The 22,495-nt window shown below is 43.3% G+C and overlaps 4 protein-coding genes across 9 annotated transcripts in view; 2 read left to right on the forward strand and 2 right to left on the reverse strand.

Moving 5' to 3' along the window:
• The first annotated feature begins 1,092 nt into the window (after positions 1-1,092).
• Positions 1,093-9,847, forward strand: LOC120424517 (dnaJ homolog subfamily C member 16). 2 transcript variants are annotated; one of them, XM_039588673.2, is made up of 7 exons: positions 1,093-1,547; positions 1,663-2,156; positions 2,218-3,131; positions 5,289-5,520; positions 5,591-5,765; positions 5,825-6,047; positions 6,114-9,847. In XM_039588673.2, exons 1-7 carry the CDS (start codon positions 1,306-1,308, stop codon positions 6,345-6,347), a joined length of 2,514 nt encoding a protein of 837 aa, XP_039444607.1. In that variant the 5' UTR covers positions 1,093-1,305; the 3' UTR covers positions 6,348-9,847. The 2 variants fall into 2 exon arrangements, with proteins under 2 accessions (XP_039444607.1, XP_039444608.1); XM_039588674.2 differs by having other exon boundaries at positions 1,094-1,547; positions 5,843-6,047.
• Positions 9,848-14,120: 4,273 nt separating this feature from the next.
• LOC120424532 (thioredoxin domain-containing protein 5 homolog) lies at positions 14,121-16,822 on the reverse strand. Of its 4 annotated transcripts, none has more exons than XM_039588693.2 (3): positions 16,666-16,822; positions 16,283-16,512; positions 14,121-15,379 (listed from the first exon to the last, which is right to left on the reverse strand). In XM_039588693.2, the coding sequence occupies exons 2-3, from the start codon at positions 16,453-16,455 to the stop codon at positions 14,347-14,349; spliced, it is 1,206 nt and encodes a 401-aa protein (XP_039444627.1). In that variant the 5' UTR covers positions 16,456-16,512; positions 16,666-16,822; the 3' UTR covers positions 14,121-14,346. The 4 variants fall into 4 exon arrangements, with proteins under 4 accessions (XP_039444627.1, XP_039444629.1, XP_039444628.1 ...); XM_039588695.2 differs by having other exon boundaries at positions 16,283-16,469; positions 16,666-16,819; XM_039588694.2 differs by having other exon boundaries at positions 16,634-16,787.
• Positions 16,823-18,039: 1,217 nt separating this feature from the next.
• LOC120424533 (ATP synthase subunit delta, mitochondrial) lies at positions 18,040-19,186 on the forward strand. Its single transcript, XM_039588697.2, has 4 exons — positions 18,040-18,198; positions 18,377-18,591; positions 18,651-18,862; positions 18,932-19,186. The coding sequence occupies exons 2-4, from the start codon at positions 18,381-18,383 to the stop codon at positions 18,992-18,994; spliced, it is 486 nt and encodes a 161-aa protein (XP_039444631.1). The 5' UTR covers positions 18,040-18,198; positions 18,377-18,380; the 3' UTR covers positions 18,995-19,186.
• A 43-nt stretch (positions 19,187-19,229) lies between these two features.
• Positions 19,230-22,495, reverse strand: part of LOC120424530 (putative fatty acyl-CoA reductase CG5065) — a 79,235-nt gene continuing 75,969 nt past the window's right edge. The window contains exons 4-6 of one of the 2 annotated variants that reach the window (XM_039588691.2): positions 22,090-22,347; positions 21,904-22,029; positions 19,230-19,554 (exon numbers count right to left, since the gene is read on the reverse strand). In XM_039588691.2, coding sequence (XP_039444625.1) covers positions 19,275-19,554; positions 21,904-22,029; positions 22,090-22,347 — 664 coding nt within the window. In that variant the 3' untranslated portion in view covers positions 19,230-19,274. Of the gene's footprint in view, positions 19,555-21,903; positions 22,030-22,089; positions 22,348-22,495 lie in introns of those variants that run through there. The other variant, XM_052706126.1, reaches the window with a different exon arrangement.

Raw genomic sequence — 22,495 nt, forward strand, 5'->3', positions numbered from 1 at the left:
GCCCCTCTCCCCACGAAGCAGCACCTAGCATCCCCGCTGATCGTGTGGAAGCTTACCCGGGACGACCCCGACTAAAGTATCGCAGAAGTGCCTGTAGTGCTCTTGAGCGGTAACTACCTACATCATCAGCGACGTAGTGCTCTTGTGGTAACTACGCCCTGTCCGGCTCTTGGGACAAGGCCCTGCGTCTGTGGGACTTGGCACTCTTGTATTGTCGGTTCTGTTATCCGTGCACAACCGTCAGATCATGTCCGCCTCGCGATTATCAAGTTGCAGAACAACAACCTGGGGACTAATATTTCTAAAGCGGTGCCGTCGATTGGAGGCGTAGCGAAAAGAGTTGGACTCTCCGAGCAAACAAAAAAAACACCCCGACCAGCCTTTTTATTTGGTACTGATTAATACAAGTTAAATTGAATAAAATTGTCATCACTTGGGTCAGAATGAACGAGTATTTCGCACAGTACTCAGCTTGTTCTTCTCGTGATGCTTATGACACCGTATTCTCCGGCCCAGACCCAGAAAATGCTAGTGGCGGTGATGGAACCGGGTGCGCTGTCTTGAACGCCGTCTGTAGTAGGACCGGGAACGCAATCGCGACTTTTCGTGTGCGTTTTCCTTTTTTCTTGTTTGTAAACAATATGCAGCGCGCGACGACGACAACTGACAACCTGCACCACTGAAATAAATCGTAAAGTAGAATTTCGCGTTTTTTCTATCTCGTGAATACGGATGCACATACGTATTTACCGTAGTAAATACATGCGAAATATGCTATATATGTATAGTGACCACCCCGTGGATGATTGGCTCCGAGGAGACCCAGGGATCGGCATTCTCCCATAAATTAGGCAAAATTCTTGTTATGTTGTATTTTTCCCAAGTAGATCAATACACGCTGTTTGGTTTGTTGATACAATTTGACAGAAGTATTTTTGTTGTTGTCTTCTTTATGTTCCCGTATGCGTCAGAAGCTTTGGTTACAAAAAGATGGCCGCCATTGCAGGGATAAACAGCCTTGCTTGCGATCCAACTCCAAGCAAAAGTTTCTCCTCCCATCATAACCGTGCACGGAAAGTACGTTCCCAAAGGGCGCGTCAGCAGAACAAAAATCGTCCTCGTCCCAGTGAGTGATTTTCACACCAGCAAATTCAAGGCAATCGCCCCACAAAGTTTCGCGAAGTCGAAAATCCCTCTTTTTCAACGCTTTAAAAAGTGCAAATTGTGTTGCTAAATGTGGCTGTAGCCACTTCCTGTTGCCGTGTTTCGTGTCCAAAGTCGCCGCCGGCGGAACATTTCGCCAGAATGAAATTGTGCCCAGAATGGAAGAAGGGATTTTGCGGTAGCAAAAAAGGTAGCAAGTGTCACTTGCTGCTGCTGTGGAGGGGAGCAGCGCTCGGCCTACTACTGCTGCTGGCGGTAATTGCGGTTGGTCAAGTGGACGGGGCGACGGCGGCCAACACTGATCCGTACAAGATTTTGGGCATCCAGAAGCATGCCACCCTGCAGGACATCCGGAAGGCCTACAAACAGCTGGCCAAAGAATGGTGGGTTGGGGGAGGTGGGGGGAATGGTGAGAATGGGGGTAATCGATTTTATTTTTTACTTTGATCTTTTTTGGAGCATTTTTGTTTGATGGAATTTGGCTTTTTGTTTTTCTAGGCACCCAGACAAATCGGACCATCCGGAAGCGGAGACAAAGTTTGTGGAGATTAAGCAGGCTTACGAGCTGCTGTCGGACACGGAACGACGTAAGGCGTACGATCTGTACGGAATAACCAACGAGGATGCCCACCTGTACAAGGAACGTCCGGACTACAGCAGCTACGGAAGGTTCCCGGACCCGTTCGAGCAGTTCTTTGGCCACAACTTTAACTTCCACGATCAGGACATTAGCCTGTTCCACAAGCTGTCCATCACGTCCAAATATTACGAAACAAACATCGTCCCGAAGAGTCGTCACACGCCACAAATCTTGATGTTCTACTCGGATTGGTGTTTCTCTTGCATGAAGGCGGCCAACTCGTTCAAGAAAATGATCGATACACTGGAACCGTTTGGCGTGACCTTCGCCACGATAAACGCCGGCCACGAAAACCAGCTTGTTCGGAAGGTGGGCGTGCACTCACTGCCGTGCGTAATCATGGTCCTCGACGGTAAGTCTAACTCATTGTAGCCAACCCAAACATTTAAGAAAAATTAATCCCCCCAAAACAGAACACAACTACGTGTACAAGGAAAGCGTCTACAACACGCAGCGCGTCGTCGAGTTCATCCGCCAAAAGCTGCCCTACAAGCTGCTGCCCAACATCGACGACAGCTCGGTGGACTCGTTCCTGAACGGCTGGTCCGACAATCGCGTGCGCGCCATCGTAATGGAACCCCGCACCCAACCCCGCCTACGCTACCTTATCACTGCCTTCCACTTCCGCGAACGTGTCGCCTTCGGCTTCGTCCAGCTCAACTCGCAGAAAACGCAACGCATCCAAGAGCGGTACAAAATTCACCCCTCGCTCGACACCCTGCTCATCTTCAACGAAGAACCCAGCCGGCCCGTGGCGTCGATCTCAATGTCGGACATTCCAACCGCCACCCTCAACAACATCATCTCCGTCAACAAGTACCTCGCCCTGCCCCGGCTCTCCTCCCAGTCCATGCTGGAAGGCGTCTGCCCTGCGGAATGGAATCGACCCCGCAAGCGCCTCTGCGTCGTCCTCGTGACGGAAAACATCCCGACGCACGACGAGGCCCGCCACGCGATGCGCCGAATCGCGCTCGAGTCAAACTACAGCCCGGAACGGGTCCGGTTCGCGTACATCTACCAGGAAAAGCAGGCTGAATTCATCGACGCCCTGGCCGAGCACAGCAAGCTGGACGAAACGGTGCTGAAGGTGGTCATCATCTGGCGCCGGGACACGAAGCACGTCAAGTACGAGTGGGTTCACGGTGCGACACTCGAGCGGTTGGATAAGAGTGGTGGAGGGGAAGGTGGTGGCGCAGAAGGGGGAAGCGGCGCCGTGGAGAACGAAACGCACGAGATTAACTATAACAACACGAAGCAGAAGGTGGACGGAGCGATCCAGCGGCTGTTGCGCTCGTCAGAGGCGTTGACGTACGAGGCTGAAGTGAAGGTAAGTTAACTTAAGGGCAATTCTCGACGAAATTGGGCTTTTTTCTTCATTTTTTGACAAAGAACTTTGTCCTAAGGTTTCTATACGTGGTGTCAATCCAAAATTTTCGCGAAGCGAAAACGTTACGTGACGAATTCCCCTCTCGGCAAATTTCCCCTCTTTTTGGTGCACGCCGGTTGGATGAACGAACGTTTCCCAATCAGTCAATCGAGAGACGTGAGATTGATGTATCTAAAATCACCCCCACTCCACCTCATAATTTTCGGATCGTCGACGAGCCAACAAAACTCGGCTCGGTCGGTCCCGAAAATTCATTCTATTGCTGGACGTCGACGAGAACACATCAGAAGCAGACGGCCTGGAGGTCTGGGAGCAGATGGCTTGGAGGCAAGGACCAGCTAAGACATGGCAGTCGCGGGAGTCGATCATTGGAACTGGCCACCACCTGGAGTGGCCGGAGGCCCCGCGGATGTTCCGAGGGGGGACATTTTCCGGACCGTAAGAGTTGGGGCAATATGGGTATCAAACTTTATGGTTTTTGATACCGGACATGAAATTTGACATTTTGGCAGTAGTGGCCACAATCCGGAGTGGCCGGAGGCCCCGGGGATGTTCCGATGGGGGGACATTTGCCGAACCATAAGAGTAGGGGCAATATGGGTATCAAACTTTATGGTAATTATGAATCTAGTGAATCTTGGGAAATTTGGACCAGACAATGTAATCGAAAATTTCAACAACCATCTTGCAAAGTTCTTTGTCATACTGGTCATGTGTAACATAACCACCTGCACCTTTTTTTATTTATTAATCCGGCTGAAACTTTGCAGGCCAAGGATTGATACCTAAGAGCATGCAATGGCACTGACCTTGTTGCGTGCTGTTCGGTTGACGTGCAAGTAAGGAACATCCTGGAAGGAGCGCAACTAACTACATCCGTAGTTCTGTTAGATCATCCGAATTATCTTGATCAGAACAGTATAGCTCTGGTTCCTTGCAAGTGTCCTATTTTCTTACCTTCACGTTGGCTTGGTTTTCATGATGACCTAGCTGGTGGCCTGTGGAAACGGATCGTAAACCTTTGACCACCGCGGGTCAGAACCAAGACGACTGAAAGAAAGGGGCGCGGCAATGTGGGAAAGGGAAGTCATTTGTGATTGTAGACGGTATTGTTTTGATTCGCAGTATGTTGAGTCAACTGCTGTGGATATATCTGAAACATCGCACAACGGGGGTTTCTCTTCTCTTTATTCTCAGCTAGGGGAGCTGGGGGTAAGAAAAAAAAACGTTACTTAATTCACCGATGGTGGTTGGTGCCTTCCTCACAATTATGTACATATTTGTTTCTGTAGTAAGAATGTCAAACCTACAAATTTTATCTAAATTTTACTTCTTACAACATATCTACATGGAGTATGGGGTCTAGAATCCCAAAAATCAATGGACGTAATATTAGAACAACACCTATGGGGCTGTTTCATGAAAATTGTTATATTACTTAAAGTTATATTACTTTAAAGTTTTTTAAGCCTTAAGGCAGTAAAAAAATATATCTGTTCATTTTTCCCGGGAGTTTCAAATCAACAAAATCCCGGGAGCCAGATCTCCGGATAGATCCGGACAACTTTTTCATCAACATATTTGAGATCCGGCCTCTAAAATGTGTACAAATGACACTTAGGTGCTCATAACTTTTGATAGGGTTATCAGATCTTCAATCTTTTGGGCTTGTTGAAAAGGACTTTTGATTACCTATCCAACGATGAGTCGCATGATAGATCCGGAAAACTTTTTCATCAAAATATTTGAGATCCGGCCTCTGAAATGTGTACAAATGACACTAAAGTGCTCATAACTTTTGATAGGGTTATCAGATCTTCAATGTTTTGGGCTCATTAGAAAGGTCTTTCAAATACCTTTTTAAAAATATATGATCAGACGGGCTTTCTTACAAAAACCACTCTTTTTACAATCTTTCAAACTTTAGCCAGAATCGTTTTTTTAGCATAACTTTTGAAATACTTAACAAAACTTCATAATAGTTAATATAGGTCTTGTGAGACCCTCAGACGGATCGAATGAGACCAGAACGGCCCAATTTGTTATGTCTGTAACCCCTTAATCAACAACTTCATCCATCTCCCTTCTTCCTTTCAGGACCTCCTGGACGAGCACGCCCAGGGCTTGGTGGTGCGCATCTTGAACAAGTTCCTGATGGCGTTCGAGTACATGACGGACAACCTGGGCCAGGAGCACATCCTGCCGGCGCTGTCCGTCGTCGGTACGATCGCGTTCATCCTCGGGGCCGGCTACCTCATGTCCTACCTGGTACGCATCGAGGAGGAAAACATCCAGAAGAAGCAGAGCAAAAACCCGGACGATCGAAATGGTAGGGTTCCACCAGATGGGAGGAGGTTCGTGTGTAGAGGTTGAAGGATGTTTTTGTTTTGTTTTCAAAGGTAAAACCATGAACTACGTTCCGGAGTTGCGCCTGCACGAGCTTCGCGCCGAAAAGTACAACGGGCTGGTGCGTCTACTGAAGCCGGGTTGCCGCACCATCGTCCTGCTAACCGATCTGCAATCCCGGAACAAACTCATTCCGGCCTTCCACAAGGCAGTGTGGCCCTATCGGAAGTGAGTATCTCTCGTCAGCCTTGTTCTTCTACGGTCCTTGAGTGTGATGTAACCAAAAGCATTTCCTCCGACGACAGGAACAAAACGCTCATGTTCGCCCACATGCTCATCGAGAAGGGCATCGGTTGGTACGCGGAACTGCTCCGGTTGTCGCTGTCCGAGTCGCGCGAGATGAAGATCAACCCGCGCAACTGCATCGGCACCGTGATTGCGCTCAACGGCCACCGGAAGTACTTTTGCATGTACCACGCCAAACACCCGGAGTCGAATCGGGGCGCCAAGGTGAGTTGTCTGTGTGTGGGAGATGGAGATCTTTGAAGAGTTTACAACTGTTTCTTGCTCCGGCAGCGCATGATGAAAATGACCCGGCAGCTCAGCACGATGCCGTCGGATCCGGAAGCCGGCGCGTTCCTCGGCATGGACAGCTCCGACTCGGAGACGAGCACGTCGGACTTCTCGGAGCCGAAGATCCTGCTCGAGGAGAACCTGCTGGACGGTTTGCCCAACTGGCTGGACCGGCTGTTTGAGGGTACGACCCATCGGTACTACATCAACTACTGGCCAGATTTCACTTCCAAGTAAAAAGTGTAAACTTTAATGAAATAATTACTTGCAAAAGCCAAAGACGAGGCCATTCTAGTAAGAAGAAGAAGACGACGGGGGCTGAACATTTTCTGAGATTTCTCGAAAGACACGGGCAACCAACCAATTGTTCATATATTTTGTTTCCTCTATTGTCTATTTGTTTTTTCGCGACGACAATTTTTGTTGTTGAAACTATTGTTTTTCTAGCGGATAAGTTGGATTGTGAGAGAAACACGATTGTTAGAACAGTAACTTATTTCATTGCGTAACAAATATCGTTGATTTTCACACACCATTACGAAGATAGATTATTTTTTGCTGTGACAGCAAAAGCATTAGTGAACATTAACGATCTAGTCAAATCTAACATTTTAGAATGTAATAAACAAAATAGCATGTTTTATATAGAAAAAACTTTATCTTGATTACGGAAACGGTAGTTGGCGACACAACAAAACACACACATATTGAGATAATTTAAGATTGTTCTCTATATCTGCCAGCAGCAGGAAAAGGGGAATGTTTCTTGTACGAGATAAGCAAAAGATTAAAAAAAACTTAGAATATTCAATCAGCTATAGAACCAATTTTGCATCACAAAAAAAACTTTATCGTAAGCAAAAATCTTTTACATTCTTGTAAGCAAATAAAAACCTTTTCTTTCTCTCTGAACGTGTGAGATTTGTTGGCAAACAGTACGAAATTCACCGAAATAGTCACCGACTTCTAACCACAAATTTTCCGGATTGCCCAGACCGCTTGATATTTTCTTAATATGGCATCAAAACTCCCCTGTTAAGAACGATTCCAGAGAATTTCGGGCTCATTTGGATCCATCACAATTTTAGCCCCTTCCCGCCTAGAGTAAAATCGAGATTTTTTCCGTTTTCCTTCATAACTCGTAACTGGATGAATGATGGATTTAATGGTAATAAGTTAACAATCTATATAAACTAATGAAAGTTGAACCAGGTTGAAAAAATGCATGCTTGCTGAAAAATTTAATTTTGAAAACAAAAATTCGTGGTTCGCTGGAGTAGGGTAGGGTAGTCATCAATGAGACACTTTTGGTTTTCAACTTTCAACGATTTTTCTAATTTTTTCACCAGCATGTCTTAATGAGCTTTTAGTTGCATTATCTTTCTTTTAATATGTTCTACCATTGACCAAAATATGTGATCGATCCGACATCTACAGCCAGAGTTATTCAACTGTCTCATTGTAGACGCACTTTTCAGGAACAATGAGACAGCTGGGGAACAATGAGACACTCTACGAAAATCAAGATTTTTCTAGTAAAACATCATGTTTTGGTATTGTTCCATTGCAGGTGACTTGCCTTGAACATTTTTGAGCAATTTTGCCAACATGACACTTTTAATAACAAAAGTTACACTAGAAAGTATTTAAATTTTGTAAAATCCATATATTTATACCAAATAACTTTGTATTTTTGGTTTAAACTCTGTAAATATGCCAAAAATCACTTTTAATTCATGTTTTGAAAGATTTCCATCGATTTTGAAAAGTTTATTGAAGAAAAATCAAAGTGTCTCATTGTTACCCATGGGCTGAAATGAGTGGGGAACAATGAGACAGTCCTGAATTCTGGGTGTATTCTAAATTTTGGCCAAATCTAATGAAAGGACATTGTAGCCCAACTTAATCCCTATGGAACGTCGAAAGACATTTGAAGAAATATTAGTTTTGGTGTAAATGGCAGCCTACGAGCGAAAAAGTATTTTTTGTCCATGATTTACTTTTACACCCCTCAAGGGAGCGTCCATAACCAAAGCCACTTATATGGCAGACGTGTATCCAGTAGACACACCTTTCCCCCAAATATGAGCCTGATTGGTTGAAACTACGACTTATGAGAGCCATTTTATCATTGTTCCCCGTGTCTCTTGATGACTACTCTACCCTAACCATGGGCGTGAGAGGGTTAGAAAACAACATCCTGTAATCTCCTTTCTGCATTCAACCTGGAGCTGACCGAATTCTTATAAAGATCCTCTGAAACCTATGAAAATTGAGCAGTTTTCATCATCTGCTCCAAACAGAAACAGTCTTTTTCTCTACGACTTTTGTTTACAATGCGTTCTCACAAATTTCCTTCATTTTGCCCTGCAAAATTAGCTTTTATTCGAGGGCCTCGTGGCGCGGTGGTTAGCGGCTTCGGCTGCCGATCCCTAAGTTGCTATGGGCCGTGGGTTCGATTTTCGCCTTATCCTCCTGGCCTTCTATCGGATGGGGAAGTAAAACGTCGGTCCATTTGCGTAAAATAGGTTTTGGGTGACTCACCATACATAACCTTCGGACGCCTAGAAATGAGCAGAAACTTGCAACAGAGACCACTACAAATCCGGGGGTCGTGGAAAGTGGATTGCTTTGCTTTTTAAACTTTTTTTAAATTTTCGAATTTTCCGCCGCATTTTGTGATCGTTTTTGACGTTAATTCTGGAGTTTTTTTTGAAAAGGTCCAATAAACCAAATTTCCAGTTTTTGCTTTTTGGGTGTTTTTAGAACCGCCTTGAGTCAGGGGTATTAAAAACACCCAAAAAGCAAAAACTGAAAATTTGGTTTATTGGTCCTTTTAAAAAAAAACTCCAGAATTGTCGTTTGTCAAACGTCTGTTTATGTCTTGTACTGCTAATGAAGTTTACCAAATGTACGAAAACGTTCGGAAGAAGCTACGCAAAGTTCGGTACGTTAAACAAGTTTGATGCTATTAACCTTATTTTAATTTTATTTTTAATGAATTATTTAATGAATTTCATGCAGATTTCCAACCAATCTCACTGCGCGAATCGCCCAAGAAAAATCGATTCCATTTTTTTTCTTTCAATGAGATCCTAAAAAAACTCTTTACTTTCTCGCAAGACTCTATAAAGCTAGCTGACAGATCTCATCAAACGAAACGAAACTGCACCCAAATTCCGCGACGGAAGACTGTTTTCGAGGCATTTCGTAGGCAGGCTCTTTTGTGGTTAAATTTCATGCGTGTAGAAAAAGAACAGCTGCTTTGCACCATCGGAATAGGGCACACACTTTTTCAGATTATCTTTCGCAATCCACGAGTGTTTTAACGAAAGGGAGAAAAACTTCAGCAAGTGATAGTATTATAATACCTAAGACCATCTCTACCGACAAACTCTTTGTAAGCGAAAATAGTGGCGCGACTTGTTTAGATTTTCCACTCTACTTCGATACGCGAAAAGAAAGCACGTGCGCATGCTAAATCGTTTAGACCGCTGCTGTAGCGCAAATCGCAAGTCTTATCTCTCTTTATACAAAACCAAACACTAGAACGAAGCGCAAAATTCAAGGTTGAGCAGCAAGATAATTGAAATTGAAGAATGGCGTCTTTTCTTCCCAAATTCTAGGCAGCAAAATTTAAAGAAACAACTAATATGTAACAACAAAACTACACACGGTTAATGCAGAGAAATAAAGTAAAAATAAGCCACACAAAATTCGAACAGTTTTCACACAAATCTCGACGCGTTTGTCTTTTTGAGTTTGAAGAAATGGTTCCCCTCTGCGTCGAAACCAACATCGCAACTAGCATTTAAAAAGTGTTTTTTATATGGTAAAGGAGCTATTAGACTATGGCAAACGAACAAAACCGCACTTTTTTTGTGTTTGACAGTTTTCCAAATTCGCAAACAAAGCCAAATGTATGGCGTTTCTCGTACGCACACTAGCGCACCATTTGGTTTTGGAGGCTGACAAAATTTAACCTCATTTTATTTTCGTGTACAGTCATCCCACATATTCGGAACGGTTTCCAGAACGGCCAATGTTCAAAAATCATAGCAAATCGATAATTAAACTTAATGATTCGCTTTTACCTTCATTTGAAAGCTTTTCTTGCGATATTTCGAATGCTGTTTCGACCATCTGCAAATTTTAACTTTTATATGAAGTTTTTGAAGAATTACTTTGACCCTTGAAGTCCACAAATTCGGAACCGAGTTCGGAACACTTTTTTCTTACGAATGTAAACAAACTTTTTTTCTCTCCAGGAGTACATATTTATTACCAAATAATGACTTCACACACTAAAACCAATAAGACTCAAGCTTAGTGATGTTTTTGTGGGAGGCACAATAACATCCCACAATTATGAAACAGGCCATTAGAAGGCAGTGTTTTGCTGCTCTGGACAAAATAGTCTTGGAATGAAGTTTTTGTTCAAAAAGTACTTCTTTTACTAGTGAAATAGCAAGATAATGCCCAAATGAAGGTTCTAAAAATAGTAAGGTCGACAGAAAAGCTACTTTTGGCATGCTATTGACAAATTATCATAAAAGTGTTCCGAATTTGTGGGTGTTCCGAATATGTGGGATGACTGTACGTACACGCAATGCGTCCTGTTGAAAAGTTAAAAGAATATACATTTTTCGAAAATGTCGAAAGTTCAACAATTTGCTACCCGCCTTGATTCCTACCAAATTTGCTCCCGAGCAGCGTTGCCACCGTTGCCACACGTACAGATATTTGAGCATATATTCAAAGCTCAAAATAATTGTTTTCATACGAGTCCAGCAATTAATGAAAGAATTGATTTTTGGACCAAAAAGACAATAATTTTTCTAAACTTTTGACTTTTTTTCAAATTTGGGAAAAAAAATGTTTCGTTTTAGAGTTACACTCGTTTGAGCATTTTTTATGTGCTCAAATATCTGTACGTTGTGGCAACGCTGCTCCCGAGTTTGCACCAGAGTCTCCCACCGCGCGTAGCAACGCAGGTACCAAATTTGATCTCAAGTTCATCTGTAGAAGAAAAATATGTATCGGTACCTGTCGGGTACTTATATTCTGATACAAGGCAAGCCGGGGTCAATGTTTTGAATGCGTGTTTCGGAGATTTTTGGATGTCAGCTCTGGCTGGACATGGACAAAAATTCAGAAATTCAAAAAATCAGAAATTCCAAAATTTTTAGATTTAGAAATTCCAAAATTCATCCAAAATCAAAAAGTTCCAAAATTGAAAAATTATGTTTTTTCAAATTGATAGATTTTTTTTATCTGTTTTAGTTTGTTAAAGATTTAGAAGACTCTTTTTTAAAATTTGAGTTTTTCGTTCTTATTTTTAAAAAATTTCTTATTTTTTTTTTGTTTTCTTAATTTCTTGATTTCTTTTGATTCGATCTAATGAACTAATGTGTCCCTCTCAAACTTTATGTGAATGTCCATTGAAGTATTGAAGTAACCAGAATACACTAAATGTTTAAATTTAGTTTACCAAAAAAGCCTGGATTTTAATTTTAAATTTTGTAAATTTTAAATTATTTCAAGCTCTATTTTTAACTAGTTTTTAATGTTATTTTAATTTTTGTAAAAAATAGAATTTCATAAATTTTTTGATTTTCTTTTAAATTTTTGAGATGGTTGTGATTTTTGGAATTGGCAAAAATAGAAAAAAACCCGATTTAATCCCACCTGGGGTGAGATAGAGCCTTTCTTACTAAAGAATATAACAATGGTAGAACTTCTTTAAATTCATAACATCGACTTTGTTTATTTATAATGTCAGCACAAAAGAAAGTCTTATGATGAAAGCAAAGTATTATAAATGACATGATTTCCAAAAGAAATAAAAAACGCAATTTTCACCAAAAGAATATTTTTAATCGTACAATATGTTTGTACGTTTGTAATCAAACAAGCGTTTATGTCAAACGCGATCATAGCAAGCTTCCCATGCGCCAGTAACAACGCACACCGCGGTTTTGATTTTCTAGCTTCGGTACGAGCCCTTTTGTGTGTTGGTATTTTGCTTGATCGTACCATCGCAAGGCTGTATATCAAAGGTACTCGTCATCTTGCTTTGCATTAGTGTGAGTGCATGACTCCGTGCCACTAAAACCAAAACAATAACAAAAGAACAAAGGATCGTGCCAGGAAAACCAAAACATAAACAATGTCAATGTCAGTGGAGTGAGAGGGTCAGAGATAGCGATTTTGACAACCGCACTACTACACACTCAATCGCGAGTACCTTAGGTAGAAAGCCATGGTACCATCGTACCGAACAAAGCAGGTGCAAAGAAAAACCGAGGTAGGGGAACTATACCCTTTCTCAGCCTATTTCTATTATCGGCCTATCAGCACTTTGATCATGGATTACAGCTTTCATAAAGTGTTTTTAACTGTTCCAAAGTAATAAATAGCTTAAACAAAAGTGAGCAAGCAACTCTCCATTGTTAATACATCTGAAAATGTTGATTTAATAGCGGAAATCGGCAAAAGTGATGAGAATTGGTCGAACGGCTTAGAGTGATTAAAATGGGCATATTTCCCCTACAAGACTTGTAGTGAACAGCGTGTGCCGCACGGTGCAGGGAAGCTAGCCATTCAGCTTCTACGAAAGTGGCAGAGTCAGAGATAGCTATTTTTACTACCGCACCACTACACACTCAATCGCGAGTACCTTCGGTAGAAAGCCATCGAGAAATTAAAAGTGTAACATGGAGTTAAACTTTCTGTCAAGTTGCTGTGAAGTTTACCATGACAGTTGCGAAAGTTTAACTCCATGTTACCGGCTCACATCTCTCTTTTTAATCTCTCGATAGAGCTATCTAAGCCCGATCTCACACACACTAGCACACCATTTGTTTAGCTGGCTGGTACAAAATTTAACCTCACTTTTTTTCGTGTACGTACACGCAATACATGCGCACGTAGATAACTCTATTGGCGTCGCCAGCATTGAAAACTTTGAAAACGATATCTCGGGTGAGTTTTCAAAAAGTCTCAAGACCGTGACCTCCGACACTAATATTCGTATTTCTCCAAATTGCAACAAAATTTCATTTATTTTTAGTTTGGGGAACTTGAAAGTCGTGTAGACGAACAATCTTAAGCATTTTTAAATGTGGTTTCCGTAAGTTGGTCGAATACCGAGGCAAAAAAAGGCTTTCTTTACCATTGGCTCTTACGGCTTTTTGAAAACTAATCCGAGATATAAACGATGAAAAGCTTAGAATGTTCGTATTGGAATCCAATGAACCATTTTAAATAAACTTACGAAATCACGAAAAATATAAGTCTACATTTAGGCGATTTTAGGAGCACACGGGAAACAAATTGATTGTAGCCGGATGAATGTCCTATGTCACAAAAGTTTTTGCATAAACTTTGGACAGTTATGCAAAAACGGACAGGGCAAAAGAAACCGAAAAGCTACGATATCTTACATGTTGTAGGAAACATCGGTAAACAAGCTAGGCGTCATCCATTAAGTATGTCACGCTGAGCAAGTGTGTCATTGCGTGTTATAAGTATAGGAAAAGCGTGACAAAGGGGGGGAGAGGGGGGGGGGGGCGGGTAAATTTTGGCTGATTTTAGCGTGACGTACTTCATGGATGAAGCCCTACTACAAAACGAGTATAAGTCGAGCCACAAAATATATGCGCCAGTATTCGAAGCTCAACTTGACTTGGCGACGAAGCATCGAAAATCAATGCAGTGTGATTTTTTGACGATTTTTCCGATGAAAATTCATGCTGAATCGTAATATTTACGAAGATGGAAATTACGTCCAGCCATAAAGTAAAACCTATGCCTATGAAAGGCAAAAAATATTAAAATTGAAATAACAGGCCTAGGTTTTAAAATTTGGAGTGTTTTAAAATGCATTCCACATTAAGTCCAGGTGCTTTCTAATCATTAGTTTTCAAAACATCGATGTATTGACGGATCTTTCTGCTGCAGACAAGAAGGGTGTATTCTCATATTTTCCATGAAACGTTGCACAAGTAATTTCGACGTCCCATCTTTCGTCATGTCTTTTCTTTATTTTTTTCCATGTTTTTTTTCCTTCACAATTTTTTTCCGTCGATTGGTTCAAACACTAATTTTCTACTAGTCTTGTCCAACACACACAGAGATATGAATGGGTTTTTTTTTTCACACACAATTTTGTTCCGTTCCGTTTCTACTCACAGACCGCACCACAAATCACTAAAACACACATACAGCTTCCTCCTTACAGCTCGTCGTGATCGGTGCCCAGGTGCCGGGTAACGAAATCGTGCAGATCCTCCAGCGAACGGTTTCCGTTGTATTCGCCGAGCTTCTCGCCGCCGCGATACAGGAAGATGGTCGGGAATCCGTTCACCTCCTGCTCGCCGCAAAGTTCCTTGTTCACCTCCAGGGTGCAGTCCACCTTGGCGATCTTGACCTGGTCGGAACCGACAAACTTCTCCGCCAGTTGCTCCCAGGTTGGGGCCAGACGCATACAGTGGCCACACCAGGGCGCGTAGAACTTGACGAACGTGACGCCCTTATCGATGGCGTGCTGGAAGTCGGGCTGGGACAGCTGCAGCACAACCGAAGTGTTGTCCTTGTCCGCGGCGTCGACGGCATCGGCGGCCGCTTCGTCAACGCTAATTCCACCGGCCATTTTGGAAACGTACGCCTTCAGTTCCTCGTGTGAACGGGAACCGGAGTACTTTTCGATCTTCTTGCCGTCTTCGATCCACAGCAGCGTCGGGTAGCCCTTAACCTCGAAGTCGGTACAGATCGGCCGATACTGGGTGCAGTCGATCTTGGAAATGCTAATCGAAGTGTCGTGCTCTAGGGTCTTGGCCAGTTCCTCCCAGGTCGGCGCAAGCTTGGTGCAGTGGCCGCACCACGGGGCGAAGAATTTGACGAAATGCTTTCCGCTGGAGATGTGCTTGGCAAAAGTGTCGTCGGTCAGCTCAACCAGCGGCGAAACCGGCTTCGGAGGCTCGGCCACGGTTTCCTCCGAGTCGTCATCCTCCAGGCCCAGCTGCTCGCGAATAAAAGCGTTGAACGAGTCCAAATCCCGCCCGCCACGGTACTTGACCGAATCGTCCGACGCGGAATTGCTCTTGAAGAACTTGAGCGTCGGGTAGCCGGTGACGTCCTGCTCCGAGCACAAATCGCCGTCGGTCGTGCAGTCCACGCGACCGATCTTGACCTGGGCGGCGCTGTCGTCGTTCTTGGCCTCAGCAAGCTTGGACCAAATCGGGGCTAACTTCTTGCAGTGGCCACACCTGGAGGGAAAAGGGAAAAGTTAAAACATGCCTTAATGGTTCAGTACTTATGACAGTTGCACGTCTTAGTCAGTTTATTAGTTTTATTACTGAATTCTACATAAAAAAGTAATTTGTCGTATTATCGAAATTTTTATTTCTTTAGTTTCTTTCGTTTTAGTTTTTAATTTAGTTGTTAGTTTTTAGTTTTAATGAAACATAAGGTCCTTATCATTTAAGTCAATGTATACAAACAAGGTTGTACCTTCGATATATATTTTGGAAAAATAAAATACAATTACAAAATAAAAAAAAAACAATTGCTTTCAAACACTAAATTTCAACCAGATAAGAGCAAAACGAGAAAAGCGGGCCAACAACCAACCATCATCGCTGTCGCCGGTTATCTTCTCCAATCTGGTTGCGCCAACCGAACAGTATGTAATTTTTGATGGGAAAAGCAGAACGACAACTCACCAAATGACGGGACGGGGGACGACAATTTAAAGATAAGCAAAATGCCTCTTCCTGTCTTCGTCCATCGGTCAGTAAAAAACAACAGTGGAATGAAGATGTGGCAATTAAAACTAATCTGTTTCAAATTGTACTGTACACGTTTTAAGTTTTAGATGAAAAATATATAAATTCAAGCCATTTATCTTATACTCATTTGATTGAAGTTTCAATAACAGATTTAATTAACATTTCTGACGTCGACACCTGTCCTGTCGCGCCGGTCACTGAAATCTCATCAAGATCGCACGCACACGCACACACCGACCGTGAGCCAGACGCCCAAAGAGCGATAAAAATAACTCAACTTTGCAACCTTTTTCCTAACTCCCGGCACAAAAATAGCAAAGCTACAAAATTACTCCTTATTCCCAAAAACAACATAACAATAAAACAAATTAAGCAACTCACCAGGGGGCAAAGAACATGACAAAGTAGTTGGTACCATCTACTTCCGACTGGAAGTTGTCCTTCGTAAGCTGGACGCTGGTGGTGTCCTCCTCATGTGCGGCCACCAGGAAGAAAGCCGTGGCCAAACATCCTACCGTCAGCAGTAGGCGAACCGGTTTCAGTGGCAGCAGCATCCTCTCGCAGTAGGCTGTGCGGCGGCGTGGGGGAGGAGAAGGAATGTCGTTTTATACCTGGACATGACAGGCAGGGGGTGGAAGAGAAAGAAAAGTGAAAAACGCCCCTTGAGAATGACAAAAAAAAGACTCCTTTTTACTTTCTCCACTCCGGAAGAAAATGTGAAAACAAGCCCACCTTCCGGTTCTTATCTTATCGCGACAACTCACTTGATAAATGCAGCTGGTTTGGTGGAGATTTTGCTTTCAATTACACACTAGAAATGCGGCGACAATTTTAACACAAGAATGGCCGCTAGACCGCACTGAAAAGACGACTGCGAAGCGAAGAGAGCGGCCGGGAACCCGGGATGACAGTTGATTTTCTTCTTGCTCTCCGTTCGTGACACTTGTCGGAGTAGAGGTTGTCACTTTGTCGGAGTTGGACGGATTTACACGCATAACTTAGATTGATGATTTTAGCATTGTTTTACACAAACAAACAAGACGATTTCCATTCGAGGATGTCAAACTAAAAAAATAATTTAACAGAGCTTTATGACGTTTCGTGTACACACACTAGCGCACCATTTGATTTTGCTGGCCCGACAAAATTTAACCTCACTTTTTTTCGTGCACGTACACGCAATACATGTGCAGGTAGATAACTCTATTATATTACTCTATTCGTTTGACAACAGTTGAAATCAAATCATCGGAGTATCAGTGTATTAAACGCAAGTCCACACTCAAAGTAAAAAGTACCCTTTTTTCAATTTCACCCGTCGTCACCCTTTAAAAGGGTATCGAAGATGTACTGAATTTGACATACCCTTTTGAAAGGGTGACGCCGGGTGAACTTTAAAAAAGGATAGAAAGTATCCTTTTTGAGGATTGAAAGTACCCTTTTGAGGGATACTTCTGATGGCCTATCTACAATCACTTAGCTTAGAATAGTTAAGCAAAGTAAAACTAAGAAAATGTACACAACTTACGGCCGTCATCCACAATCAACTTAGAAAATTTGCTGGGCTGATATACGTTGCTATGCAGTTGTTTGTTTACCTTAGATATGGAAACGTCAACTTACCGTAGATTTTGAAATTATCCAAACCATACGTCAAGTTTCTAATTTTATTCCTTTTCATTGTAGAAGATCAGATTCATTTCCATTGATTCAAACTCCTAAGCTAAATGAAATTTTCTAAGTTAAGTGATTGTAGATAGGCCATGACTTTGAGTGCACACATTGAACAAAGCAACCCCTTTAGATTGTTCGACTGACAGCTGATGGAAAAATCGAACTGGCACAGCGTTTTGCGTTCACCACTGCGTCGAACGGACAATCTTTTTCTTAGCTTAAAGGGCGTTTGGTGTCCAGCGCGTTTAGATATGTCAAACATTGGCCAAACTGTTTCCTAGACAAACTGTATCGAGAAATTAAATGTGAGAGTGTGTGCAACATGGAGTTAAACTTTCTGTGAAGTTGCTGTGAAGATTACCATGGCACTTTGAAAAGTTTAACTCCATGTTGCACGCACACACTCACACATTTAATTTCTCGATAGTTTGTACGTGTTAAAAGCAAACTAGAAAGCATCTGGCAACACTGCGCAACTCCGACAAACCCTTGCGGTGCCGCTGCAACAACAACACTCGCCTCCTTCGTGACAGCACTTTTTGACAGCTCGCGGCAGACATTATCCGTGGTGTGTGCACATTCTCCAGCTTTTGCGGCGTGAAAAACTATTCATAAAAGCAAACGTAAGTCCCAATTTTCAATAGTTATTGGCATTTTTTTGAGTGTTTGAGGTGCGGCTGCTAATATACGCTGAATTAAGTTTTTTTTTAGACTGAATTCAGCCTTCTTTACTATCGTGCCTTGGTGCACCTTTGGTTACATAATTTTCTTCTTTTCTCCCGGAATTTTTACCCTCGACAGAAAAATGTCCTTCGCACTGAGAAGCACCGCCCGCCTGGCCAGCTCGGTCCGACCGGCCCTGCGTGTCATGCAGTCGCGCGGCTACGCCGACGAGATGGCCTTCACACTGGCCGCCGCCAACAAGGTCTTCTACGATTCCGCCAACATCCGGCAGGTGGACGTTCCGTCGTTCAGCGGTGCCTTCGGTATCCTGCCCAAGCACGTCCCCACCCTCGGTAAGGTTCCTTGTAATTGGACTCGGGTTGGTTATCAATTGTTTCCATTCTGATTCCAGCTGTCCTGAAGCCGGGTGTTGTGACCGTGTACGAGCAGGACGGTGCCGTCAAGAAGGTGTTTGTTTCCAGCGGCACCATCACCGTGAACGAGGACTCTTCCGTGCAGGTGCTGGCCGAGGAAGCCCACCCGGTTGAGGATCTGGATGCCGGTGCGTGCCGCGAGCTCCTGTCCGGCGCCCAGAACAAACTGTCGTCGGCGTCCACTGATGTGGTACGGCAATCCGGAATTTCCCCGTAAATTTTGAAATCTAAGTGATTATTTTGTTTTCATTCCAAACAGGAACGTGCCGAGGCTGGAATCGCCGTTGAAGTGGCCGAGGCTCTCGTCAAGGCTGCTGAATAAGGTGCGAGCAGAAAACCAACCTGCCGGAGAATCCGTTTCTGGCACCCGATTGTCCTTACGTTTAGGTTCAAGTGCGAGATCAGTGTTCAGTGATCTTTCATTTCATAGAGAGTACAGAAAGTCGAAAAAATTCTTCAAAAGTCACGGCCGTTGAAGTGAAGTGACTAATAAATTCAAGCAGTGTACAATTAATCGGGAATCGGCTTCTTCAGTGCGTGTGTGAAAGAAAACTCCCTTTCTTTATAACAGCCAGCCAACAAGGTAAGTACAATTTATTATTCTAAACGCGTTCCAACGAGAGCGGATAGCTCGTTTTGTATGAAGTCGAGTGCAGCAAGAACCCAATCATGTCCAGCTTGATCAGCGTCATGTACAGGAAGCCAACGGTAAGCAGCAGTTTGCACACAAAATCAAGCACGCGCAGTCTCCGCTGGTGGGCCAGCGCCTTTGGGATGTCTTCGTCCTTTTGTTTCAGCAGGTATCGCCGCGCGCCTAGGATGCAGTTGCGGAAGTACAGCGTGATGTCAAACTCGACAAAGTCTCGGTAGTAGAAGTCTTTGCTAAAAGAGGAGGGCATTTGCATTAGTTGTAGAGGTGTTCATAATCGCGAGCTACGATTCTAGAGTTTTAAAATTTGTTAATACATTGACTAGGGCCACTCGAAGTCGTGGCGCTGCAGGAGGTGTGCTGGACGGGGAAGGACCACCGGGAACTCGGTGGGTATACTATGTATTGGAGCGGCGGCGATACACACGAGCTGGGGACAGCTTTTATCGTGCTGGGTGAAATGGCGAAGCGGTGATTGGGTGGTGGCCAGTCAACGACAGAATGTGCCGGTTGAGAATCAAGGGCCGATTCTTCAACCTGAGCATAATCAACGTGCACAGCCCACACATGGGAAGCGACGCCGATGACAAGGACGCTTTCTACGAGCTTCTTGACCGCGAGTACATGAAGTATCCAAAACACGACGTTAAGATTGTCATCGGCGACTTAAACGCTCAAGTCGGCTAGGAGAAGTTTAGACCGTTTATTGGGAGGTTCAGCGTCCACCAGCAGACGAACGAGAACAACCTGCGACTCATCGATTTCGCTACCTCCCGAAACATGGCCAGCCTCCTCTACAAGTACACCTGGAGATCACCAAACGAAACGGAGACGCAAATCGACCACGTTCTCATCGATGGTCGGCACTTCTCGGACATAACCGACGTCAGAACCTACCGTGGCGCGGCCATAGACTCGGACCACTACCGTCCGTCGCCCGCAGCGGTATAATCTGGAGTGTTTCAAGGATCCTGAGGTCGCTACCCAGTACGCGCGGGAACTCGAAACTGCGTTGCCTGACGAGGGTGAGCTTGCCGAAGCCCCTCTCGAGACCTGCCATATAGAAGCAGCCATCAACGCAGCGGCATCGAGCGCCATCAGGTACGTGGACCGAGTTCGACGGAACGACTGGTTCGACGAGGAATGTCAGGCGATTTGGGACAAGAAGAAAGCAGCGCGGGACAAGTGGCTGCTGCACAACACCCGTGGAAACAAGGAGTCGTACAAACAGTTGCGAAGACAGCAAACCCATCTCTTCCGGGATAAGAAGCGCCGCCTGGAAGAGTTGGAGTGCCAGGACATGGAACAGCTGTATCGCAGCCTGACACGCATGAATGTAGCATTTCCATTCGAGCAGTTTTTGCTTTTTTCTACAATGTATTCCTTATGGGAGAACTGTCATTTCTACCACTCGAATCCGGTGCTCTTTTACCCTATTATAGATTTCCCGCACGGGTGATGTGGAAACTTATTTCCAACGTTGTTCGGTAGCTTTATCATTTATCAGCCCGTCGCCGGGCCGGATGAGAAAATCCCATCTCTAGAGCAACATTTGAAAAGGGCGTATAAGCATTTTGACAGCTGCAACTATTTTGCAAATTTCCAGGCAATAGGCAACTATTTTACAAAACCCATAGTGTTAAATGGTAGCAGGGGAGGTCAGCTATTGTTTCACTCTTCAAATTTTGAGAAAAAAAAATACCTGAAGCTTGAGAAATAGCAAAAAAGCTAAAACTTTTTCAAGCTTGAATTTTCAAAAAAATATTATTGATGGGAAAATGATTCTTATAACCATAAGAAAATAATAGCATATTTTTGATTTTTTGGCCATATATGACCCATCAGGCATAAAAGGGTTAAACTGTCAAAATGCTTATCCGCCCTTTTCACGTGTTGCTCCAAATCTCAAGATACAGATTTTCGTATGTTTACGTACCCATTTGTATGATTATTGTGCAAAATTAATTGAAGACTTCAATGAAAAAACTAATAATGCAAATTGCTTCCTTTGACAAAAGGAATGTGTGAACAAAGTTTCATCCCAATGAGAAAAATACATAGGAAAGTCGATTTGCGTAAACATAGCGAATTACTCAAATGTAAATCGATTGTTAACTATGATTTTACAAAATTCTCAATGAATACTTCTGAGTTTAGTAATCTTTTCTTTTTTTGCTTACTTTAGATATTTAGATATTCGGAATGATGAAAATTTGGTCGGTTAAATATTACCTCTCTTTTGAGTAATATTTCCTTAAAAAATGTGTGAAAATTTGAACCTAATGAATAATCAATCAGAATCTGTCACCATTTCCTGATGAATTTTACCATCATTTTTTTCTGTGTATGTCTCATATGTTTGGCAGGTTAAGCACTCGCTTCTAACTCCATCCAATTTGCTTATTTTTAAACAACTTATTTTGTAAAACTGTTGATAGAAGCTTCCATGCTCACTTCCTATTGCTGAGCTATTAACATTCGATTTCAGCTGAAAACGCTTTGAACGAGCTGTAATAGAACCTCAAAGTGCTGATATGGCAACATTAGTTGCACGATGGAGTTAGGTTTCTTCCCCTACTTACTTGTCATTCGGTTGAATCTCGGACGCCAGTCTGATAAAGTTTGTATTCTTAAAATCCCAATTGTTCAAAATAAAGTACTCCAGGGCAACGTTTGCAGTGTACACTTTCCGCTGTAATTTTGCGAGGCTGCAATAAATTCAAAAATAATCATAAAATATTCTTGGATACCATAATCATAACCCATACAATGGCCTCTGGCCAGTCAGCTTGAACAGCATGTCGATCAGTATCGCCGGCAGAATGTGGTACAGCATCACCTGGATAAAGTTGCGGATGCGAATCTGGGTGATTCCACCTCCCGGCGCCCACAGGCTGGAATCCAGCGGGATCTCACTGTTGAGTGCTTTGCCCATTTCGACGATCTGCGACATGGTCGAGTTGCGCAGATTGGAAATGCAGCAGTTGTACACCGGAAGTTGGGGCGATTCCGGCGAGAACGGGGTGCTGGAAGTGAGATATAAATTATAACATAAACTGAGTGATTTGTTTCCTTGTGCAGCTGTTTTGAATAAGTTTGTGGGGCCGCTGAACTTAAAAGAAATAATTCAACAGCTAAAAACTGATTCAGTTAAGCTTCTTAGAATGTTTAAAT

This window comes from Culex pipiens, chromosome 1 (assembly GCF_016801865.2).
Source record: "Culex pipiens pallens isolate TS chromosome 1, TS_CPP_V2, whole genome shotgun sequence".
Taxonomy (NCBI): domain Eukaryota; kingdom Metazoa; phylum Arthropoda; class Insecta; order Diptera; family Culicidae; genus Culex; species Culex pipiens.